The sequence below is a fragment of the Syngnathus floridae genome, chromosome 22 (genome assembly GCF_059516105.1).
Source record: "Syngnathus floridae isolate MCC-2025c chromosome 22, RoL_Sflo_1.0, whole genome shotgun sequence".
NCBI lineage: Eukaryota > Metazoa > Chordata > Actinopteri > Syngnathiformes > Syngnathidae > Syngnathus > Syngnathus floridae.
The window spans coordinates 6,872,668-6,894,303 of NC_142434.1; the positions used below are offsets into that span (position 1 = coordinate 6,872,668).

Sequence of the window (21,636 nt, forward strand, 5' to 3'; positions counted from 1 at the left end):
TAAACTATGTTGAGTTAAAGAATTATTAAAGGAAAAAATATGAGTGACCTCTTTGAAGAACCAGGCAATCAGTGAGCCTAGGATGAGAGAGTCATTTGCTTCCCGGTCTTGGTATGGTAGGCCAATGTTGCAGGTCTCCCACAGGTCTCCCTTCCAGCGGTCCAGGTTCCAAGCGGCAGAACCAATGTCGAAAAGGATCACATAGGGACTGCCCTCAATTAGCCAGCGGCCAAAATAAACCTTGTCACAAAGAACAACAAAAAGTCACTTGAACTTCAACATATACAAATCATGAATTTTGAATATTTTTTGTGGGTACTTCAAAGGTGAAAATGTAGAATGTTTGGTAAGAGAGAATTTTTAGCATTTTAAGAATAAACTCAGCAGTTTAAAGTTGGAATGGTTTGAATCAGTCAAACGATGTAGAAATGTGTAAGAATAATACATTTTGTTTTTGTGGGTATTTTAATTAAGAAAATGTTGCATTTTTGGTGAACGAATTATTGGCGTCGGTTGGGATAAACTGAATACTTTAAAGTTGTAACATTTTGAATTAGTCAAAAGATATAGAAATAATGGGAAGAAATGTTTTAAAATAATAATTTCGATTTTTTTGTGGGTATGTTGAGTTTGAAAATGTTTAATTTTTGTTGAGCGGGAAGTTTGGGTAAACTGAGAAAATTAAAGCTGGAAGGGTTTGAATCAGTCCAAATTGTAGAAATTAAGAAATGAAAATCAAATATAATTTTTTTGTGGCAATTCTAACAGAGAAAGTCTTGTCTGTTCTTTTAAATAGATTTAATTACTCCTCACATATCACCACACCAGACAGCAGAACGCCTACTGTAAAGGTAATCCATGGTGTAGAATTGCCATCTAGTGGTTAAATGTATAGCTGAAGAAAGAAATATGAAAAAAAATCTCATAATATTATATGTATTATAATACATACTAACTGTTTAACGACATTATATAAGAAGAGACCATTAAAATAGAACTACCTCTACATATATGTTGCTATTATGTAACATGTATCGTATTATTATTATTAAACCCGGCGATTTTTTGGACATAGTTTAATTATAATCCACCCATCCATTTTCTGTACTGCTTGTCGCCCCGGGGGTCGCGGGCGTGCTGGACCCTATCCCAGCAGTCATCGGGCAGTAGGTGGGGGACACCCTGAATCAGTTGTCAGCCAATCGCAGGGCACACAGAGACGTACAACGCACTCGCACTCACACCTAGGGGCAATTTGGAGTGCTCAATCTGCCGATCAGGCATGTTTTTGGGATGTGGGAGGAAACCGGACTGCCCGGAGAAAACCCACGCGGTCACGCAACATGCAAACTCCACACAGGGAGGGTCAGAGGTGGAATCGAACTGCACTCTCCTATCAGTGAGTCAGACGTTCTAAACAGTGTGCCACCGAGCCACCCTAATCTAATTCAAATAAATAAATAAATAAATAAATAAATAAATAAATAAATAAATAAATAAATAAATAAATAAATAAATAAATAAAGTAAAACCTCGGTTTTCGAACTTCCGGGTTCTCGAACAAATCGGAATTCGAACGAAAAACTCGAGATTTTTTTTGCTTCGGTTGTCGAACAAAATTCGGAGGTCGAACCTCGCGAGATTAACCGAAAGGACCCGAGAAAACCCAACCGCGCGGCCCGGATGCCGACTGACTCCGTTCGTTATTGTATTTTTGTTACTTTGAGGATTGTATTAACCCCTAATCATGCCTCCAAAGAAAGCAAGTGGGAGCAGTAAAGCCATCCTAAAACACAAAGACGCTCTTAAAGCAATGCGACAGTGAGCGCCCGGCGCGCTGCGGTTGCGCGATCGGATCAAATTAAGCTCCCTGCGCGCTGAGGTCCACTTAAATTTTGGAAAGTACATCAGGACTTTAAAAATATTTTCTAACTTTCAGCGACGGCTCTGTCAAAATAATCCGACCAACGCGGTGCAGTTGCGCGGTCGGCGGCGCGCTGTGGTTGCGCGTTCGGTGGTGCGCTGCAGTTGCGCGATCGGACAAAAATGCGCAAATGAAAAAATGCTTTAAAAAGGCGGTTTTTTTCCCTCTTGGAACTTTTTTTCCATTACTTGTGTTGGGAAAAATAGATTCGGAATGTCTGCAGGGTCTAGAGCAGGGGTGGGCAAACATTTTGACTGGCGGGCCGAATTTGGTTCTAAATTTTGATCGGGGGGCCTAACCAGGAGCAGATGGGTGTAGTGTTTGTGTGAAGTAATAGAAATGACATGTAAAGGTCATTGCATAAAAGGTTTGTACTTTTAGTAAAGCATGGATATTCATAAATAGCTTTTTGAAAACAAATGCATTTATTAACAACATTAAAAAAATATTTCACCAAAAACTACTATCAGTGATTCTCATTAAATACGACACTGTTATTATGAATAATAGTTTCCATCACTTCAGTGCCTGCAGGTCAGATTTATGAAATATGTATATCTAATGAGGCGAAATCACATCAAACGGCAAACATTCTGACCAAATACATCATGTTGAAGAATCACTGAAAGAATACTTCCAAATAAAGTAATAAAGAAATCAATAGTGTTGTTGGTCTCCCTTTTTTGCTAGTGCATCATGGTCTGGAGTAAAATTTGTTGTGGTAACTCTTATGATAGAGCCGAGGTTTCGGTCCGTTAACCTAGAGCTGTGACGGGCTTTGTTGACGTTCATGTGGCGGAACGTCTGCTCACAAACGTAGGTCGAGCCAAATTGTCCTCTCTTTTTTTTTAAACACTCGGCACTCAGTGGCCACCTTTCTTTTCCTCGGGCCACTCATTTTAGTGGAAGGATTCCAGGGGAAGGTTTGTGGGTGGCATTAACGTAAAACTGTATGTGAAAGCTCAGCGCGCGAAATACGAGAATGCTGACGTCACAGCCCACACTCGAAATTCGGCACTGATGGAAATAGAGCGCGGAGTGCGCCTGGTCCGTACTACTTAGTACGTACACGCACTTGTGAGTGTGCACCGAGCTTTCTGACACGGCTTCAGGGAGTAAATGCGCAGGCGGGCGCTTCCCCATCTATTGGGGAAACATACTAATTGCAGGGAAAATGACCCCAAAAAAAGTTCAATAATACAATTTATTCAGGTTTGGCGGGCCGGATTAAACGGCCCGTGGGCCGGATGTGGCCCGCGGGCCGTAATTTGCCCATGTTTGGTCTAGAGCGTTTTCTATTCAGGCTCCAGAGCTTTGGAATGCCCGACCAATGGATATTAGAACTGCTACCTCACTAGAAACATTTAAGACACGTTTAAAGACACATTTCTATGATATGGCCTTTAATTAACCTGTAGTGGCCGATTCGGCTGGAATTTGTTTTCGCTCCCTCTCCCCATCCCCCCTCCCCCCATCCCTCCCCGGCTGGGAGGTGGTTAGATGGCACCCAAGCTGACAGCGGCTATCTGGATTCTCGTGGACCAATTCAGGATGAGGGACCTGCATCTTACCCTCCTCGAAGACACTGCCAGGACAATCGAGGGCATCTCCGGCAGCTCTTCGCTTTGACTTGGACATCCACTTTTTCATTGATTTTCATATTATGTACTTTATGTGCCCTCTCTGCATCCATTGCAGCCTGGTGATCCTGAAAGGGGGATCCTTCCATCTGTGGTCCCTTATCAAGGTTTCTCATTTTCCCCTGGTAGGGTTTTTTTGAGTTTTTCCTTGCCCTTTTGGGAGTTTAAGATCAGGGGATGCGTTGAGAATAATTGTCAATTTTTTGTGTATGTGAAGCCCTTTGAGACTGCTTGTGATTTAGGGCTATACAAATAAACTTGACTTGACTTGACTTGACTTGACTTGACTTGACTTGAATTCGACCGATTCACTTCTCGAACCGCCTTCTGGAACAGATTGTGGTCGAAAACCGAGGTTTGACTATAGTTCCATATTGCTGGCGGAATCTTCTTAACTCCAAAATCATCATTTTATTCATACTGGGATAAAAACCCAAATGTTAAAATTATAAGACGTCTGTCTAGAACATTCTGCTCACCTGGCAGCCATTTTGGATCAGAGCATCCATGGCCTTCTTGATTGGAGGAAAAGATGGCTCACAAGCTTCCACCTGTGTCTTAAAGTTGTGTTCAAAATACGGCCCCAACATGAAGTAGTTCTCCCCCCATTCGTCCACCGTGATCTTGGCCTTGGTCTGGATCACAGTGTAGATTCCTCCGACTGTACCAACGCAAACCAAAACATATTTTATGGATCACTATTGTTGAACTGCCATGCTCTATATCTCAGATGGTCCAGTATACACGTTAAAAACATGTGGAAGTGTTTGTTTTATTCATTTTTTCTGCCTCCACTATCTGACTTGGAAAAAAAACATCACCGTTGTGAAAGACCATTCCTGCTTGCTGAGCTCACAATGACGTTGTAATGACGTTAATCTCAGAGGACAGCATAAACACCTGAATGGCCTCTGAACTGGACAACGTGACCAGTTAAAAAAAAAACACTAACTAGTGCATAACATAGACTTGGACTGAATATTGATAGTTAAGAATAATAATGCTTTTTTTTCAAACCCTTTTTAAAACTGACAGAATAAATTCTAGTCATTACAACACAATTATGACATAATTTTCAATTCAATTTAACTTTCCTATGAAAACTAGAGTGTCATATGTTCATTCTTACATGTTATTAGTAAAACACATTGAAATAGTGAAGTCCACCTAAAGGAACAGCTGGTAGCTTAATGTGTAACTTTTCAAAGGCATTGGACTGGCTCGACTTTCTCTGTCGTTCAATATTTACTCTCAGTCGCAAAATGCGGATTCTTCAAATGAATTGAATTGAACATTTCTTTTTAAGTGGAAAACACGGTGTACTAAATTTTAAGCAAATGTGGAACAAAAAAATTGTAACACTATTCGGAAAATTCATCTTATCTTTGAAAACCAAAAACTGAAACTTGATATCTCACCTTTATTGGTAACTTCCCAGGCAACCTCAAAGAGCAGCAGATCCTCAACAGGCAACTCATCCTCCTCCCAAGCTGGCAGTACGCCACTTAAAGATGTCATCGACAAAGACCGTGACAGTGGCATCTTCAATTTAAAAAAAATTCTCTGATCAAATTGCAGAAAACTTTGTGGAGATTTTTCAAATTTGGGGACTCAGTATTAGACCTTGAGGGGACAGCAGGACGAGATAGAGGGTAAAGAACTGCCGCCCCGCCTACTGCTGCCAACCTTTAGCCCACACGTATACACACACACACAACACACACACACACACACGCACACTCACACGCACACACCACGTGACAGCAAAATTTGGTTTAGTGAAGTCATGTTTAAAGCAGATTGTGAAATGAAGTTGGAAGATTCAGTTAACTCATTCACTACTAGTTGAATGAATTTAAAAGTAAAATTGAATTTTGACGTCTATAACCGTCAATGGCAGTGAATGGAATATTTGGAAAAAATTTTTTTTTTACTTGTATTTGTTGAGAGAGCCAAAACATTTAAAATCTGAACTTAACTTTTGAGGGACGGCGATACAAGTGTTGTCAGGTCAAAAACCAAAAGGTAAGCAGAGCTGCATTGAGATTTGTCAGCTGTGCAGATCAGCGACGCAGTAAGTAAAAGAAACTCAAGTGAAACTGATTCTGGTACACAACAGTAAACAAATATAGCATAATAAAAAATAATGATTCTTGCTTGCTTTGATTTCCAATAAATGACTGGAATGTGAAATGTCTTAGCATTTTACTCTAATGATTTCAAATCAGTTGTCTTGGCATAAGTCAATGTTGAAACCCGGCAATGACATTACGGCAGCTTTGAATTACTGGTTCGGTCACTCATCCAAATGGGTGAACCCAAACGGGGATGTGAACATTTCTGAGAAAAACAAATGAATGATGCATTTTGGCTCCGCAATTTACTTACGGCGTCTGAAAACGTCGACAAACGGGATTGGCTGTGAGTTACCAGGGCGCGAGGTCACCTATTCGAGTGGGATATAAAACAACTGGAAACGGATGACGGCCGGTAAAATATCAAAAGCTTTCAGCACACAAGAGAGGAAGAATAAGGTTTTTTTTTCCCTCCCGAGATGAAGTTTGCAGTTGTAGTTATGATGTGTGGGCTGATTGTTGGTCAAGATGAAGGGTGTCTTGGAGCATCTCTGGCAGGATTTCGACCTGAGAACGAATCACAGGAAACGGGTAAGATACTGGATACTATGATATCAGAATTTTGATTTAATTGCATCTGTTGGCTAAGAAATACAGACAAATGTAATGTATGGCAATAAAAATAACCGTGTAATAATTCTGGAGTAAATTACCGTATTGGCCCGAATATCAGACTGCCCCGATGATAAGACGACACCCTCTTTTTTAAGACTCAAGTTTGGAAAAAGACTTTTTGAACACCAAATTTAATTTTTATACAGAAAACAATTACACCTGAAACAAATGATTACAACAATATGTTCGAGAGAAAAAGCATGTTATTTTGCCTCATTCAAATCCTGCGAAAACTGTCTATCACATCTTAATATCTCAACATTTAAATATGTAAACTAAAGTGCAATCACATTTGTAAATGAATGGCTTCTGGTTTTTGAAATGTAAATAAACCAATCTACTGTGATAAAACAACATTTCAATAACTGCATTAACCATTAAAGTGAAGTCTAACTTTAACTGTAGTCTTGAAACAAATCTGGATAAGGAAAAACATTGCAATAAAATAATGCAAACTGCTACCGCTATTGTTGGGGAGCCTGAGGACTGTATAGGGGGTTGGCTCGGATGGTTATGCTCTTTTCACCCCCGGGTGTCGGTCAGAACACAGGAGGGAAGACGTGGTTCAGTTTTGATTGCTTTACTGAATTATTGGCAAAACATTTTTTTCAAAAATAACCATAAATGAAATACACTCGGCAACACACCAAACATAAGTCATCGATCGAGACACCAAAATACATTTGCTGGCGACCGTTAGTCGCCGTGCCGCTGCGTAACGGCCACTCGTATGATGCGAGACAAACTCAAAGGAGCGCGCCGGAGCTGTCAATCAAACGGCGCCCACATGAAGCAAACCGTGATCGGACAAACGGCACAACAGTGGACAATAGTAACAATGAAATGTATATACTCACTTTGTGTCAAAGACGCACACGATCACAGCAACATACTCAGTCGATTATGAGCGCGCCGGAGCTGTCAATCAAACGGTGCACACACGAAGCAAACCGCGATCGAACAATACGATCACAGCAACATACTCAGTCGATACCAGCAACCTTTAACTTACCGCTGCGCACAAGTCAAAATGGATATATGTCTCGACCCCGAATATAAGATGACCCCCACTTTTTCAGTCTGATTTCAATGCAGAAAACCTCATTTTATATTCGGGCCAATACGGTACATCACAGCCTACAAGTACAGACATCAAATAGCTATTATAAATGGTAAGATAAGTAAATAAAACTGGAACTAATAACAATGATTGAATGATAATATACGCTAACATTCACAATATATGTAATAGCGTAACATTTATCTCAATTTGTATCCAGTGTGACTAAACCACGTGACTTTGATAGAATGCAAAAAAAAAATTATTCCACACTGTTATTACTATACATAAACATATGTAATGTAGATAATTATATATGGTTTTATAATAACATAAAAGAATGATGTAGTGAATAGAGTATGGCGTCACAACCATACAAATTTAGGTATCCCATATTCATTCATGCAAAAAAAATTATCACACACTGTTATTACTATACATAAACATATGTAATGTAGATAATTATATATGGTTGTATAATAACATAAAAAAATGATGTAGTGAATAGAGTATGGCGTCACAACCATACAAATTTAGGTATCCCATATTCATTCATGCAAAAAAATTATCACACACTGTTATTACTATACATAAACATATGTAATGTAGATAATTATATATGGTTGTATAATAACATAAAAAAATGATGTAGTGAATAGAGTATGGCGTCACAACCATACACATTTAGGTATCCCATATTATTCATAAAAAAAAACAAAGATGGCAATGATAGTGATAAAAATAATAACAACAGTAATAATAGTAATAATTAATGTATTATTTATTACATTTAGGTATCACATATTCATTCATAAATAACAACAGAGATGGCAATGATAGTGATAAAAATAACAACAGCAATAATTGAAATAATTTATTATTATTTATTCGATTTGTTTAAAATTTTGGGCTACGACCGTTGTATCCTGTAACTAAACTCGTTAATTTTTTTAACGAGGCTGAGCTTGATTCTCCGGCAAATCCATCAGGTTCCGTCCGTTCCAGAAGAAGCAATGTGGGGGACTTTTTGGAGGCTCCCAACCTGTGTTTCTCCCTGCGAGAAAACGACACCCAGCAGCAGCTCCTGTGCAACGACCGCAGGAATAAATTCAACGTCAACCCGTTCGGCCTTCGCTTCGGCAAGCGCTACAACCATGCTTCCATCTTCAAGAAAGCTGTTAAAAGAGCCAGAACAAGCAGATTTTCACCTCCTACGCTTTTTCCCCGACAACTGGAAGTGCTGACCTGAAGCTGATTTTGTCACGCGTTTCCCATGTAAAACTTTAAATAATTTATCATGTGAAAAAATAAAAAATATACATATTAGTAGTTATTGAAGAATCAAGAGCAATGTAAAATTATAAAAAAGCTTTACGATACTTTGTGGAGTGACTAAAGTTGACACAAGGTGGCAGTGAAATGCCCTTCAGCGTCATCTATTTGTTAATGTTGCTGTTTTGTTTTGATTTTTAAAACACTGTACTGTAGTCTAATTATTAATTAATTAAGGGTCACTTCAATAAATTATTTTCACCTTCTTTTCATTAATTCCTAGTAATTTATTTCCAGCAATGAAACTAACCCAAATGACAACTTTGGTTAAAAAAAAAATCAAACTGACAAAAACATCACGTCTCACTAATATAAAGGATTATTACAATGATATCATATCAATGGGCCGTAGTACAACTACAACTTTGATTTTAAATTGTGTTCAACCATTCCAAATCTATGCTTGTGTCACGGATCGGAATGGAGCAGGGCGACCAAGTGCAGCTTGGACCAGGGTTTGTTGAAGGAAACAACTAACAGACTCGGCAGACTGACGTAACTGCCAGAAAAATGATGAACTGCTGGAGATGTTTTAGTCGTAGAAAGCCTGTGGAGCATTAAAGGAACATTATAGTGTAAGGGATCGGACAGTACAGCCAAGTGCGTAGCGACAGACTTTATTGTGGAAGTGGATGATGGGAACAGCTGGCGCTGGAGCGGCGATCGGGCTAGGGTGGACAAACAATTCTGCGGTATTCCGAATAGTCAAGCGAGTCAGTATCTCAGGGACTGATGAGCGAAGCAGCATCAAGGGACAGACTGCGCTGGCGGCGCTGAGATAGCGCTGTCCATGAGCCCGTCCGGTGACGGCGATTCCACTGACAGGTGGACGTGGTCCTGTCGCAGGTGGCGCCAGCACGTGACAGAACCCCCCCCCCCCCCCCCAAACCCCCCAAAAACAAAAACAAACCAAAAAAAGGCAATACCCCGGGCGACCAGGTGGGGGAGTCAGTACACCGCCGAAACGCCTGACACCCCGCCAGACGCAGGATCCGACGGACGCGGGAGGAGAAGACCCCGGTACCGGCGGACAAGACCTCCCCGGACCCTCACCCCGGGTCCCCTCGTCCCTCCTCGGGCGCCCGCGCCGAGGACCCGGTTGATCCGGATGACAGCGATGGAACTCCGTGATGAGCGAACGGTAGAGTATCCAGCGGCTCAAAGCCCAGGAGCGGTGCGAGTCGTCATAACCCTCCCAATCCACGAGGTATTGGAGGCCACGACCGCGCCGCCGCGATCGGAGCAAGGAGCGGACAGCGTAAGCCGGACCCCCATCGGCGGAACGGGCGCCGGCGCCAACGCGCTCCCATGGATGGGCCGCACACGGGACACGTGGAACGTGGGGTGAACCTTCATGGACCGCTTGCACCTTCCCAGGGTCCATTTTGATGGATCCCTCACGCACCACGTAGCCGAGGAATTTGACAGAGGAGGCATGGAACTCGCACTTCTCTGCCTTCACGTACAGCGAATTCTCCAGGAGGCGTCGCAGCACCACCTGAAGATGCTTGATGTGCTCAGGGAGCGAGCGGGAGAAGATGAGGATGTTGTCCAAATAAATGAACATGAATTTGTCCAGCATGTCTCGTATCAGGGACTGGAAAACCGCTGGGGCGTTGGTGAGCCCAAACGGAACCACCAAGTACTCGTAGTGTCCGCTCGGGGTGTTGAAAGCCGTCTTCCACTCGTCTCCCTCCCGGATGCGGATCAGGTGGTAGGCGTTGCGAAGATCCAGCTTTATGAAGATGGTGGCGGAGCGTGCCCTCCTTCTTCTTCACGAAGAAAAACCCCGCTCCCGCAGGTGAGGAGGACGGCCGTATGATACCGGCTGCCAGGGACTCCCGGATGTATTCCTCCATAGCCCGGCGCTCAGGAGCGGACAGGGAGTAGACGCGTCCCTTGGGAGGGAAGGAGCTGGGCAACAGGTCGATGGCGCAATCGTAGGACCGGTGTGGAGGAAGAGAAGCAGCCCTGGCTTTACTAAAAACCTCCTTGAGTTCGTGATAAAATGCTGGGACATTGGAGATGTCGGGACTGCACCTGGGCGGGGCTCTGCCGAGTGGGCTGGTGGCCACCTTCAGGCACACTCGATGGCAACGTTCGCTCCACTGCCGAACAACCCCCACTTCCCAGTCCAGCACCGGGCTGTGCTGCCGCAACCAAGGATGCCCCAGTATGAGCTGCTGTCCTGGGAGGGAAAGAAGAAAAAACTGGATGGTCTCGTGGTGATTGCTGGAGAGCAGTAACTTAACTGGTTCCGTCACGAAAGCCACCTCGCCGATCAGACGGCCATCAATGGCACGTGCGGGAATGGATGGGCTCAGAGGGAGGAAGCTGACACCCCACTGACGTGCCAGGCTAATGTCCATGATGTTCCCCTCCGCGCCGGAATCCAACAAGGCCGCCACGTTCTGGTCGCCCGCCGCTAGCTGGACACGTGCCTGTAGCGTGAGCGTGCTGGGACTGGGAGAGCCGGTGCTGGTCGAGCTCACGCGGATCCCCCGACGCCGCGTGAGCTCCGGCCTTTTAACGGGCACCCCGCCACCCGATGACCCCCTTCCCCACAGTAAAAACACAAGCCCAGTGAGAGGCGTCGACGGTGCTCCTCCGAGGGAACCCGAGCCCCTCCCAGATCCATGGGCTCGGCGTGTGGTGTGGTTGGCGGGTCCCCAGCAGACGGAGGAATGTGACCACGCGGGTTCCGCGGGGACCTCCTCTCCCGATCGCGCCGCCGCGTCCGGATCCGCCGGTCTACTCGGGCCGCCAAGTCCATCGCGCCCTTCAGGGTTCGCGGGCGATCGTAAGAAACCAGTTCGTCTTTCATGTACTCAGCGAGGCCGTTTAGGAATGTGCTAATGAGCGCCGGCATGTTCCATCCGCTGCTGCCGGCCAACGTCTGGAACTTAAGGGCGTACTCCGCGACCGATCGGCTACCTTGACGCAGCGTCGCCAGTTCCTCGGCGGCATCTTCGGCGGCGGATCCCGGGTCGAACAGGCAGAGCAATTCCTCCGCGAAGGCGTCGAAGGAATCGCAAGCTGGGGCCATCCTTTCATATTCGGCCAGACCCCACAGCTGCGCCTCGCCCGTGAGGTGGGTTAGGACGAACCCAACCTTGGCTGATTCCAACGCAAACGTGACGGGCTGGAGGCTGAACATTATGCGGCAGTTGGTCACGAATGCCCTCACGTGCTTTGGATCGCTGTTAAACTTCTCAATGTTGCTAAGGCGGGGCTCCGGGACGTCCACGAGCCTACTGGCCTCGGCAGACGGGCGGTGCGGGGGTGCCGTGACAGCCGGGGACGCAGCCACCGATAGTCTCTGGAGGGCTTGGGCCATCTCCTGTTGCTGTAGCTGTTGTTGTTGACCAACCTCGATCAGGTGCCGGATGTCGGCGGACAGGCTGCTGACGGCGGTCTCGGCTCGCTCTAGTCGGCTCAATGCCGTCTCGTCGTTCGCTGGCTGCATAGCATTGGTCAGTCTGTACTGTAAGGGATCGGACAGTACAGCCAAGTGCGTAGCGACAGACTTTATTGTGGAAGGGGATGATGGGAACAGCTGGCGCTGGAGCGGCGATCGGGCTGGGGTGGACAAACAATTCTGCGGGATTCTGAATAGTCAAGCGAGTCAGTATCTCAGGGACTGATGAGCGAAGCAGCATCAAGGGACAGACTGACACTCGGGTCTGCGCCGGCGGCGCTGATATAGCGCTGTCCATGAGCCCGTGGCAGGTGACGGCGATTCCACTGACAGGTGGGCGTGGTCCTGTCGCAGGTGGCGCCAGCACGTGACATATAGGCTATTTGAATTCACATTTAACACTTTTATCTTTTTAGATAAACCACAAACAGAAACTGAACAGAGACGTGAGACAAAAGACATCATGACTGTTGTAGCTTTATGCTCTGATGAACTATTGTAGTGTTGTCACTTATAGTGGGTTGCTTATTGATTGCTCAAACAATAACACACGGAGGCAAGGATGCAGTACGAGCCGATCTTTACTGGGTGCTCCGTCACGACTACACACAGACCTGACCACACAATCACTGAACCTCCAGTACTGACAGACAAACACAGTCGAGCACTGAGTGCTCGATCCAATCTACCACATCCCTCTTTTCCAACTGAGATAGATAGATAAGTAGCTTATCTATCAGTTACCTTAACTCTTTGGTATCAACATTGATCAAAATTTCGACATGCATATTTCAATTATAAACAAAGCATGTTTCAATAAACCAAATGGCCTTCAACAATCTTTTCTGTTTAGCTTATTGTTTGGTGAATCATGTTGACCTTTCTTTTTTCTTTCTCTTCGAACCTACAACATTTTATAACATTTCAAGATAAACAGAAAACATCCACCCTTTATTACCTTTACCTTGTTTTTTTGTTTGTTTTTTTAACACTGAGTAAAAACATCACTTTATGTCAATCAGTGTACCTGGCAGGACGCCTAACTGCTCTGCCACTCCTGGTATAGCATGTGGGTGTGCTGTCCACAGACACAGGACAAAGGTTGCGTGATACCGGGTCCAGTGGTGGTGAGTCCACTGTTGCAGTAGTCTGAGTATGTCAAAACTCAGAGTCCAAATGTTCATCAGGGTGAGATTCTCTGAACAGGCTTGGGTGTATCTTTCTCAGATGTTGCCTGTTCCTCCTGTGTGTCCTCCCAGCCACTGTACAGTGTAGGAGTGTGGCTCATCTTGCTGTCTGATGACAACCGCTGGCTCCCAGCCGCGTTGTGTCTGCATGTGTACCATGTCTCCTGGGGTCAACACTGGCAGTAGCTTTGCTCGCTGGTCGTAGTGTTGCTTTTGTCGGGACTGCCAGTCCTGTATTCTTTTGAGAATATGCTGTGGGGCTGGCTGTTTCAGCACAGCACTGGAACATAGAAGTGTGCTGCGCAGGACTCTACCCATCAACATTTGTGCAGGTGTCAGGTTTAGTCCTGTCACCGGTGTGTTTCTCAGCGACAGCAACACTAGATGTGGGTCAGTGCCAGTCTGCACTGCTTTCTTCAGTGCGTGTTTTACTGTCTTTATGGCCCGCTCTACCATTCCATTTGAAGAGGGAAAACCTGGGCTGGAGTGTGTGAGCTTGAACCCCCATGAAGCTGCAAATGACTGCATCTCATAGCTGGCAAATGGAACATGATCACTCACTACCTCCTTAGGAATCCCATGTCTGGCAAAGACAGACTTCATCTTCTGAACCACTGTGCGAGCCGTTTTATCAGTCAGGTTGAGCACTTCTGGATATTTTGTCATGTAATCTACCAACAACAGGTACGACTGACCATGCAGCTTGTTAGGTTACGGATTCTAGTTATTGATCTGACTCCAAATTGCGATCAACACTTAACACATAAATTGCTATGTCCTAATCCACACACTGGCGCACCTAACAATTTTGTGAGTTCGTTCTGTCAAAGAGAAGACCAGTAGATCAATCAGACCAAATTTACCAATTGTTTATTCCTGACAAAGCGCACTAATACAGGCCTGGGTCCCGGGTCCCTCACACTAAAACCCGTGCGTTTTTGTGACCACCAAAAGACGACACATTCTTCCGGGTTGCCCAGTTTTAAAGAAACACAATATGAATATTAAAGCATGCAAAATATTGTGAGATGATTGGTCGATGGCCATCTCCTCCCCGTCCAGGTGTCGCTGAGGTCAGGCGGTTGGGTTTTCCCCTCGAAGCCCGGTCTCATAGACGTGCTGTTGTTCTCGTTCCTCACCGACCTTGAGGTGGTCTCCTCCGGTACTCCCTATCCGGGCCTATTCCACAACACTTCGAAGAAAACAAGTTCATGCAGTTTGCCTGCACATTCTTCGGCCCCCACCAATCCACACGAGCACTCCAATACTAGATATTAATATGATTATAAGTTTAACACAACCTTAAAAAATGTGTTTGCAAACTCCCGAAAGCACATTTCCCTTTATTCCCTCTCATGACCTCATTTATGAGGTCATCACCCATTACTTTAGCAAACAGCTACCAGCGCGCTGTCGGTCCTTCCTTCCCCCCGCTGCTCATGTTGAGTCACCAGGGTATATTGGCCCATCGGTGGCAACGGGCCAACGGTTTTCTCGATCAACCGGACAGTGAGTGACCTAATACATGGAATACAACAACAACTGCATAAAATCATAACTGTAGTAAAAATAGCCACAGCAACAAGCACAGACATGATGAGGCTTTTCTAGCTTCCGAACGTTTTTATCCAATCAGACCAAATATCGGTGTGTACACCTGAATGATCTTTCATCTTTTTGTTCAGTGTCCTTAGTCCTTCCAACGCCTTGGTCAGTCGGCCTCCTGGTGCCGTGTTGTTTGGGATGAAAGTACAACATGCATCACCAAACATTCCACACACACCATGTTCCTTAGTCAATAGCCTGTCCAACGCAATTCTATTTTGGAACGCCATTAATGACGTTGCAGCCAATTGTTCATGAACTGCGGCAAATGATTCAGCTGTATAATTACCCAGTCGTTGGACATTGTAATGAAAGTAATTAGTACGGTCTACATTTTTATTGGGAGTGATCCATAGGAAGATACTTTTGAATCCCGAGAACACTTGATTAACGAGTTTATACTTATCTGGCACACCCCGGGGCACTCCTATAGTGTCAATATATGTTGGATCGTCGTCGCTCAACCACGGGGGCAAAACGTCTCTTTTGGCTCGCTTCAGGAGCCCCGCCAGTGGGGACTCCAGGTCCCAATTGAGAGTCACACCACAACCAGATGTCACTGGTCTTCCTCTGCTCCTTCCATCACTGCTGGGTGAATTCTGGCATGTCCTGTTAAAACTTGAAAACAAGTGAATTTGGAAAAAAATTTGTATATCACAATTACACATTGAAACCTACTCACCCATTTCTATTTTACCACTCCCCCTTTGACACATTCACCCAATGTGTCATTACGTATCAAAAGGAACCTGCAAAGCGTCCCCCCTCATCACCACTCTCATTGTAGCCAGGCCCGCGGAACCTCTAGCTCCCATCTGGGCCCTGGGACCATCACCCCAAGTCCTTGAAACTTGACTGTCCACCACACACATTCGGCAACACAAACAAAAATCATCGCACTCCTGTCAGTGAGCTTAAAGCCCGGCTGACAGCGGACATTTGTACACACAAAAACAGACATCAAGTATCAAAATAAAAACAGTCATAAAATGAATCCTGGCGCCCGCGGATCATGTCCTGAAAACCACGTCATCAACAATTCATCATAAAAACCAAAAGGGCAAGGGTTAACATATTCTTGTAAATCCAACACAAACTTTCCACGAACGCAATCGACAACCTGCAAGAATGAAAAAAAGTTACGCAAGCAACGCGCAATCCGCTCCTTGGCTGGTGGCTGATGCTGCAAAAAAAAAAATCAAGTCACACAGAAAAACAAAGCAGAGCGTGCTATTGTCGCAAACACGTTCAAGCGTCAAACAATTGGTCACTGTCCACCTAGTCCGTCACCCCGTCGGGTGAGCTCAAAGTCGTCACACGTCAAATCGTCCAAAGTCTTGCTGTTCGATACTAGTTCTGTCTTGTCTGACCATATCACTGAAATGGGCCTTCTCCATCACACCGTTTTGTTGTTGATGGTGCCCCTGATTGATCATTGAGCCATGGTTCCGGTCAGAACTCATCACTTACCAGTTCCAGACCCTCCAGTCTGTACCACCCCTTCAGGTGAGAGGAATTTTATCCTCAATTGCAAACACATCACCCCAACTTCAGACCTCTCTGGCCAATCATACTGCGCACACACAGTCATAGATGATCACATGCGCACGCACCCATCCACACACTCGCAGACACACACATCCGTCTCTATCACTCAGCTCTCCTCCCACACTAAGCAAAGTTAGTATGTTAGTGTGCAGGCAAACATTGACTCCTAATAGTAACTCTTCACATTTGGACATACTTGTCAACATGACCTATTGTAAAATCTCCACTTCAATTTTCCATAAACTCGCCCATCAGATTCATCGCAAATTGTCATATATGTCTATCTGGGGGGGGCCGACTGTGGGACCCGCGTGTCAGGGGAGCCTCCATAACCTCAGATTGCTCCTACAAACTCGATCTCTATTACTTATCCTAATTAAATTCAATAAAGATGGGTCCGACTATTCCCTCTGGATTTTTACGTCATCATTTGGCTCTCCCCCTTTTTCCTCTTGTCTAGCTCAAATATGTTTCTCAGTCTGCTTCTCTTTATTGCCCCTCTTGGCGAGTCTCACTCCCCCCTTTTTCCTCTTCCTAAAAATCCTGCCTGTCACACCATCCAGCACGTCTCCCTGCTTCCTTAAATCGTCACCTATTTCCACTCCTTTCATCCACTCCCTCGCACGGTCTGCCCCCCTCTGCAAAGCTGCAGCTCCACACAGGGAGCGCCAAGCCCTCTCCATAGAATGGGCAGTTTTTAATGTAATTTACGTCATTGCTGTCCAGATCTTCTATCCTCAATCTCCCTTGCTGTCAATCCCTGTTAAAATGCCAAAATGCCCCTCTTCCGCTTGACTGAATCCACTTTAGTCCAAATGTCCTATTCTAAAATGTATCTAACTCAACTTCTACTTCTTAAGCCTGACGAGCCAAAATATCAGATCTCGCTCTTGTTTCTTACCGTTTTAGCCTATTTGTTTTATCCAAATCTGTTCAATCTCTGACTATGATGCTTTTCTCTGTAGCTCTACGCATTATTCAATTTTTTATCAAATCTCCTCAGTTCTGTCAAACTCAGTGCACAATGAAGCTCCTGTCCACCTTGACCCAAGCTCCACCCAGTTTGGTAACGCCACAGCAAGGAGTGCGATTTGGCCGTCGGACACTTCCAACACCCCTGCGTCCCAGAGGCCACACAGAGTGTCTTCCATGCCTTGGTCCGCCTCTTTCGGCCAACGATATTGAGGCCGTTTGATAGGCTGCGTCCCATCTATTTGGAGATCAATAGGCGCCACCGAATGACAAAACCCGACATCAAATGGACCCTGGGACCACAGTGTGTCGGGCAAGGCCGCCAGCATTACTTCAGCGTCCTCATGATCAGTTAACTCCTTACCGTGTGTGCGGGACACCAACATCATCTCCAGCAATCCTGTGTCTGCCATGGGTTGTTTAATTTGGTATGCATTCTGAGACTCAGACCAGTACAAATTAGGAATGTGAGTTTTCCGCCAATCGGTCTGTTGCAACAACTGCTTGACCATTGAGCCCAATTGTCTGGCCTCGTGTCCTGGGGCAAGAGCCAGCAAAATGTGTGGCACCCCTTTCTCTGTCATTTTGAACCACTGCATTTGTTCATATGTCAATTCAGTTGCCGCTGCGACTCCCTCTTTACCAGTCAAAATGGATGATGAAGTTAAATCCCACATGTGCCCTTCAATTTCTTCAAACAAATCATCACTTTTTCGGTCATAATATAGAGTGCAATGCAAAGGATCAACAGGTGGGTGGTATGGCGCCAGTGAGCAGATCCAGGGCTTCCACAGTAGGTAGGTCGAGAACACACCGCCACCAGCAGGGGTCTCTGGCTCCAGCCTGGCCCAGTAGATTGTTGCAGTTTCTGCTTCTGCCGGTAGGGGCGCCATCAGCCACTGACCATGTTGTTGTAGCTGCTGTGAGCACTGGATGCTGACGCCATCTGGAAATTAAATAATCACTCCCTCTGGCCCACACAGAATTCTGGCTTGAACGGCTGACAGCAAGTCCCTTCCCATCAAATTGATCGGAGTGTCTGTGGAATGGATGTATTTGTGCCACAGTCTACACCCTGTCCGGGTGATCACAGTTTCAAGTGGTTTGGTAAAAGGCAGAGTACGTGGTTGTCCCGAGAAGTCGACTAAAGTCGTTGTTTTCTTTGACAGTGAGGATACAGGAAGGGCAGTGTTTATTGATGAATAAGTTGCTCCCGTGTCCACCAGCATCTTCACAGGTTTTCCTTCCACTGTCACATGAAGCATTGGCTCCGCCGGGCCACTGCTTTCCTGGCTCCCCGGGCAGCCCTATTCAAATTGTCCACACCAGAGATCATCATGTTGGTAGTACTGACCTCCGTGCGTTTGTGGCTGTTGCCAGGGCCGTCCACCTGATGGAGCTGTTCCCGCCTGTTGCATCTGCATTTCCTTTTTCTGTGATTTAGACTGTTTAGCTTCACCATGCATTTTTGCCAACTGTAATTTCAACAACTGTTTAGATAATGCGTCTGTCTCGTTTTCAACTTTAGCTTGTGACTCAGTGAACATTCTGCAGTGATGCAAAAGACGACGTTTAAATCGTTCTTCGGCACAAACCAGAATGTCAGGATCTGACATTAGCTGCTTCTTCACATCTGGCGGAAGTCCATCCACCAGCGCCGTTCGGAAGAGCACCTCTTCCTCGTGCGTGAGAGCCGGATGGCGACCTGTGGCTTCAATCCAACTCTCCACACATGTTACATAATGTTGTGCAGGTGACATTTTCACATCTTAAGGAAACATAGTGGGGGCCAGATCGGTGGGTTGTGGGAAAGTCAATTTAATGTTTTCAAACAGGGGCGCTGCTACTTGTGGCAAGGGCACCTCCCTCCCCAGTCTCGCTGTGCCTGCTGCTTCCTCAATCGCCTGCAATTGCACTAGGGAGCATGCTCCTGCCAACATCTGGCGCATGTCACCGAGTGTACAGCTCTGCCCACTCATCAGAGCCAAAAATTTGTTCAGCCACACCTTGCCTCCTCTGTGAAGTGGGGGCATCTTTTCCATCATCGCGGTCACATCACGGAGCACCATGGGCTCGTAGTGCTGACCGCCCGATGTGGTCACCAGCGGACACATCAATTCATTTTTCTGCACCTCGGCCTGTGTCATCTGTCCCTGACCACTCCGCAAATTATATTTCCTCCGTGTCTCTCTCTCTTTCTCTCTCTCTCTGTTGCCCATTTTAACATCTGCGCTTCCTGTCTACGCTGCTCATCGGCTTGATCAACTTTCTTTTTTAGCTCCTCATTCTCGGCAGTAAGTCTATGCCAGCTTTCTCCTTTCGTCACATTGTACGGTTGAGGGCTCGGACCGGGGGTGGAGGTGTCCACGCGGGATGTATCCACGCGGGAGGTGTCCCCCTCCCGGGCCCGTCGCCTCTCTTTATTTACTGCTTGTTCAATCAACTGCACAATACTCTGATCCGCCCTTTCGCCTTCGCCCTCGACATCCACTACCATCCTGCCACCCAACGTCACCACCGGAGCCATTACTCCGGGGTCGCCGTACGGCGGCGGTCCAACATAGCTCACTCCGAGTGTCGGGGCACTCGGGTGTGTCACATCATGCAAAGATGGATAAATGCCCTTGTATTCATTTCTTTCCTTGTCTATTTTCACCGCTTTCTCTACCCTTCTTTCTCATGCTCTTGTTAGCCTGCAATTGTCCAAATCAAAAATGTTATTTTCTTTTGAACCTCTAAATCGCTCGTGTTGCTAACCTAACCTAACCTTAAAGAAAGGACAAACAGATTACTCCCAGTAGCTCCTCATTATTTACGAGTTAGCCCCCCTTTCTTGAACATTCTCTGATCCATGCCGTCTTCCTCCTCACACGCCTGCACCCACACAGGGTGTGCACATAAACGCACACACCGAGCGCGCACACAACCGCACGTACACACACACACGCATCCGCACGCACGCACACACACACCAAGGGATTCGAATCCATCTCTCATGTAGCTTCTTTGCCACTTTCTATCGGTCAATACCACTCACAATTTGCGCTTCCACATCAGCATACACATTCCTTCAATCTCACTGCTTCAAACATTCACTGAGAAACTCACACTGTCCCTGCCCCGCCCGGGCCATAGCACCATCGCGGCATCAATGTTGACCGGTTACAGACTGGCCATTTCCTGCAACAATCATGATGCCGGCCCACCGCCCGCACGAGCATAGCACAGGCCCACGCGCACAGCCCAGACCCGCGACTACGCGCGAGTGCAGGCACGCTCATCAGTCTCAACCTCTCAAAGGGCAGGCCAACTTTGCTGTTGCGCCCTTCATCATGTTCACATTCGACATCTTTCAATGTCTTCTACCCAACATTTGTTGTCTCTTATTCTCATCCTATCAAGCCACCGTTCTAGTAACTTTCTGTCACACACCTTATTTTCTCTACTGCCACACCTTGCTCATCTTAGTTTCTCTAACCAACTTAAACACACCATTGTCCACTTCTCAATTTCCCTATTATCGCTCAAAAGCCTCCTAAACATTCTCCATTACTGATTTCTTCCATAGAACACACATCTCACTCACACACACTCATATACACACCCACTCATGAGGATCCTCTGCGCGCACACACACTCTCCCCCCAATTTGGTTCATTTTGGATGTTTTAGCGGTCTGATCTCTCACAGGAGGAACTGTTACCACCGGATATTTTTTGAGGAGGCCTCACTTCCCCTCGGGGATCTCTTTATTAACCCCAGCTATTTGAATACGATCGTCACCGCACCCTTGTCCGCCACGACGAAGCACTCGGTCCCTGACCTATCCTTAGTACGCGTAAGTCCCTGACTTTACCGTACACGTTACACACGTAAGTTCCAAACTTATTCACCGTATGTATCTTAACTTCATGCACACCTTATTTGATCTGAACGACAGTCTCCTCTTAAATTTCCTCTTTCAATTTGCAGCATTTCGACTTATAGTAACAGGTATTCTGCTTACCTTATCGGTGATGAGCTCAGGGTTGAGGAGACGTCGTACCAGCTCAACGTTGTGCGCTTATTCCAAACGGTTCGCCGACCGGGAGACAGTGTCCCTGACACTGTCCGGTGTCTTGGCTAAAGACCACGAGTTGTCAATTACCCTTCTCTTGACATCACGTCCGCGGTCACCAAGAAATTGTTAGGTTACGGATT

The 21,636-nt window shown here is 45.9% G+C and overlaps 2 protein-coding genes across 7 annotated transcripts in view; one reads left to right on the forward strand and one right to left on the reverse strand.

The window, feature by feature from the left end:
- Window positions 1-5,253, reverse strand: part of gys2 (glycogen synthase 2) — a 46,710-nt gene extending 41,457 nt beyond the window's left edge. For all 5 annotated transcript variants that reach the window (XR_015855284.1, XM_088366287.1, XM_088366286.1 and 2 more), the window contains exons 1-3: window positions 4,983-5,253; window positions 4,044-4,225; window positions 49-240 (exon numbers count right to left, since the gene is read on the reverse strand). Coding sequence is in view for 4 of the 5 variants with exons in the window: in XM_088366287.1 (XP_088222413.1) it covers window positions 49-240; window positions 4,044-4,225; window positions 4,983-5,106 (498 nt within the window). In the remaining variant the exon portion in view is untranslated. The remainder of the gene's footprint in view (window positions 1-48; window positions 241-4,043; window positions 4,226-4,982) is intronic.
- Window positions 5,254-6,104: 851 nt separating this feature from the next.
- Window positions 6,105-8,714, forward strand: kiss2 (kisspeptin 2). Of its 2 annotated transcripts, none has more exons than XM_088366291.1 (2): window positions 6,105-6,230; window positions 8,364-8,714. In XM_088366291.1, the coding sequence occupies exons 1-2, from the start codon at window positions 6,119-6,121 to the stop codon at window positions 8,621-8,623; spliced, it is 372 nt and encodes a 123-aa protein (XP_088222417.1). In that variant the 5' UTR covers window positions 6,105-6,118; the 3' UTR covers window positions 8,624-8,714. The 2 variants fall into 2 exon arrangements, 1 of the variants encoding a protein (XP_088222417.1); XR_015855285.1 differs by lacking the exon at window positions 6,105-6,230 and adding an exon at window positions 7,240-7,486 and having other exon boundaries at window positions 8,364-8,499.
- The last annotated feature ends 12,922 nt before the right edge of the window (window positions 8,715-21,636 follow it).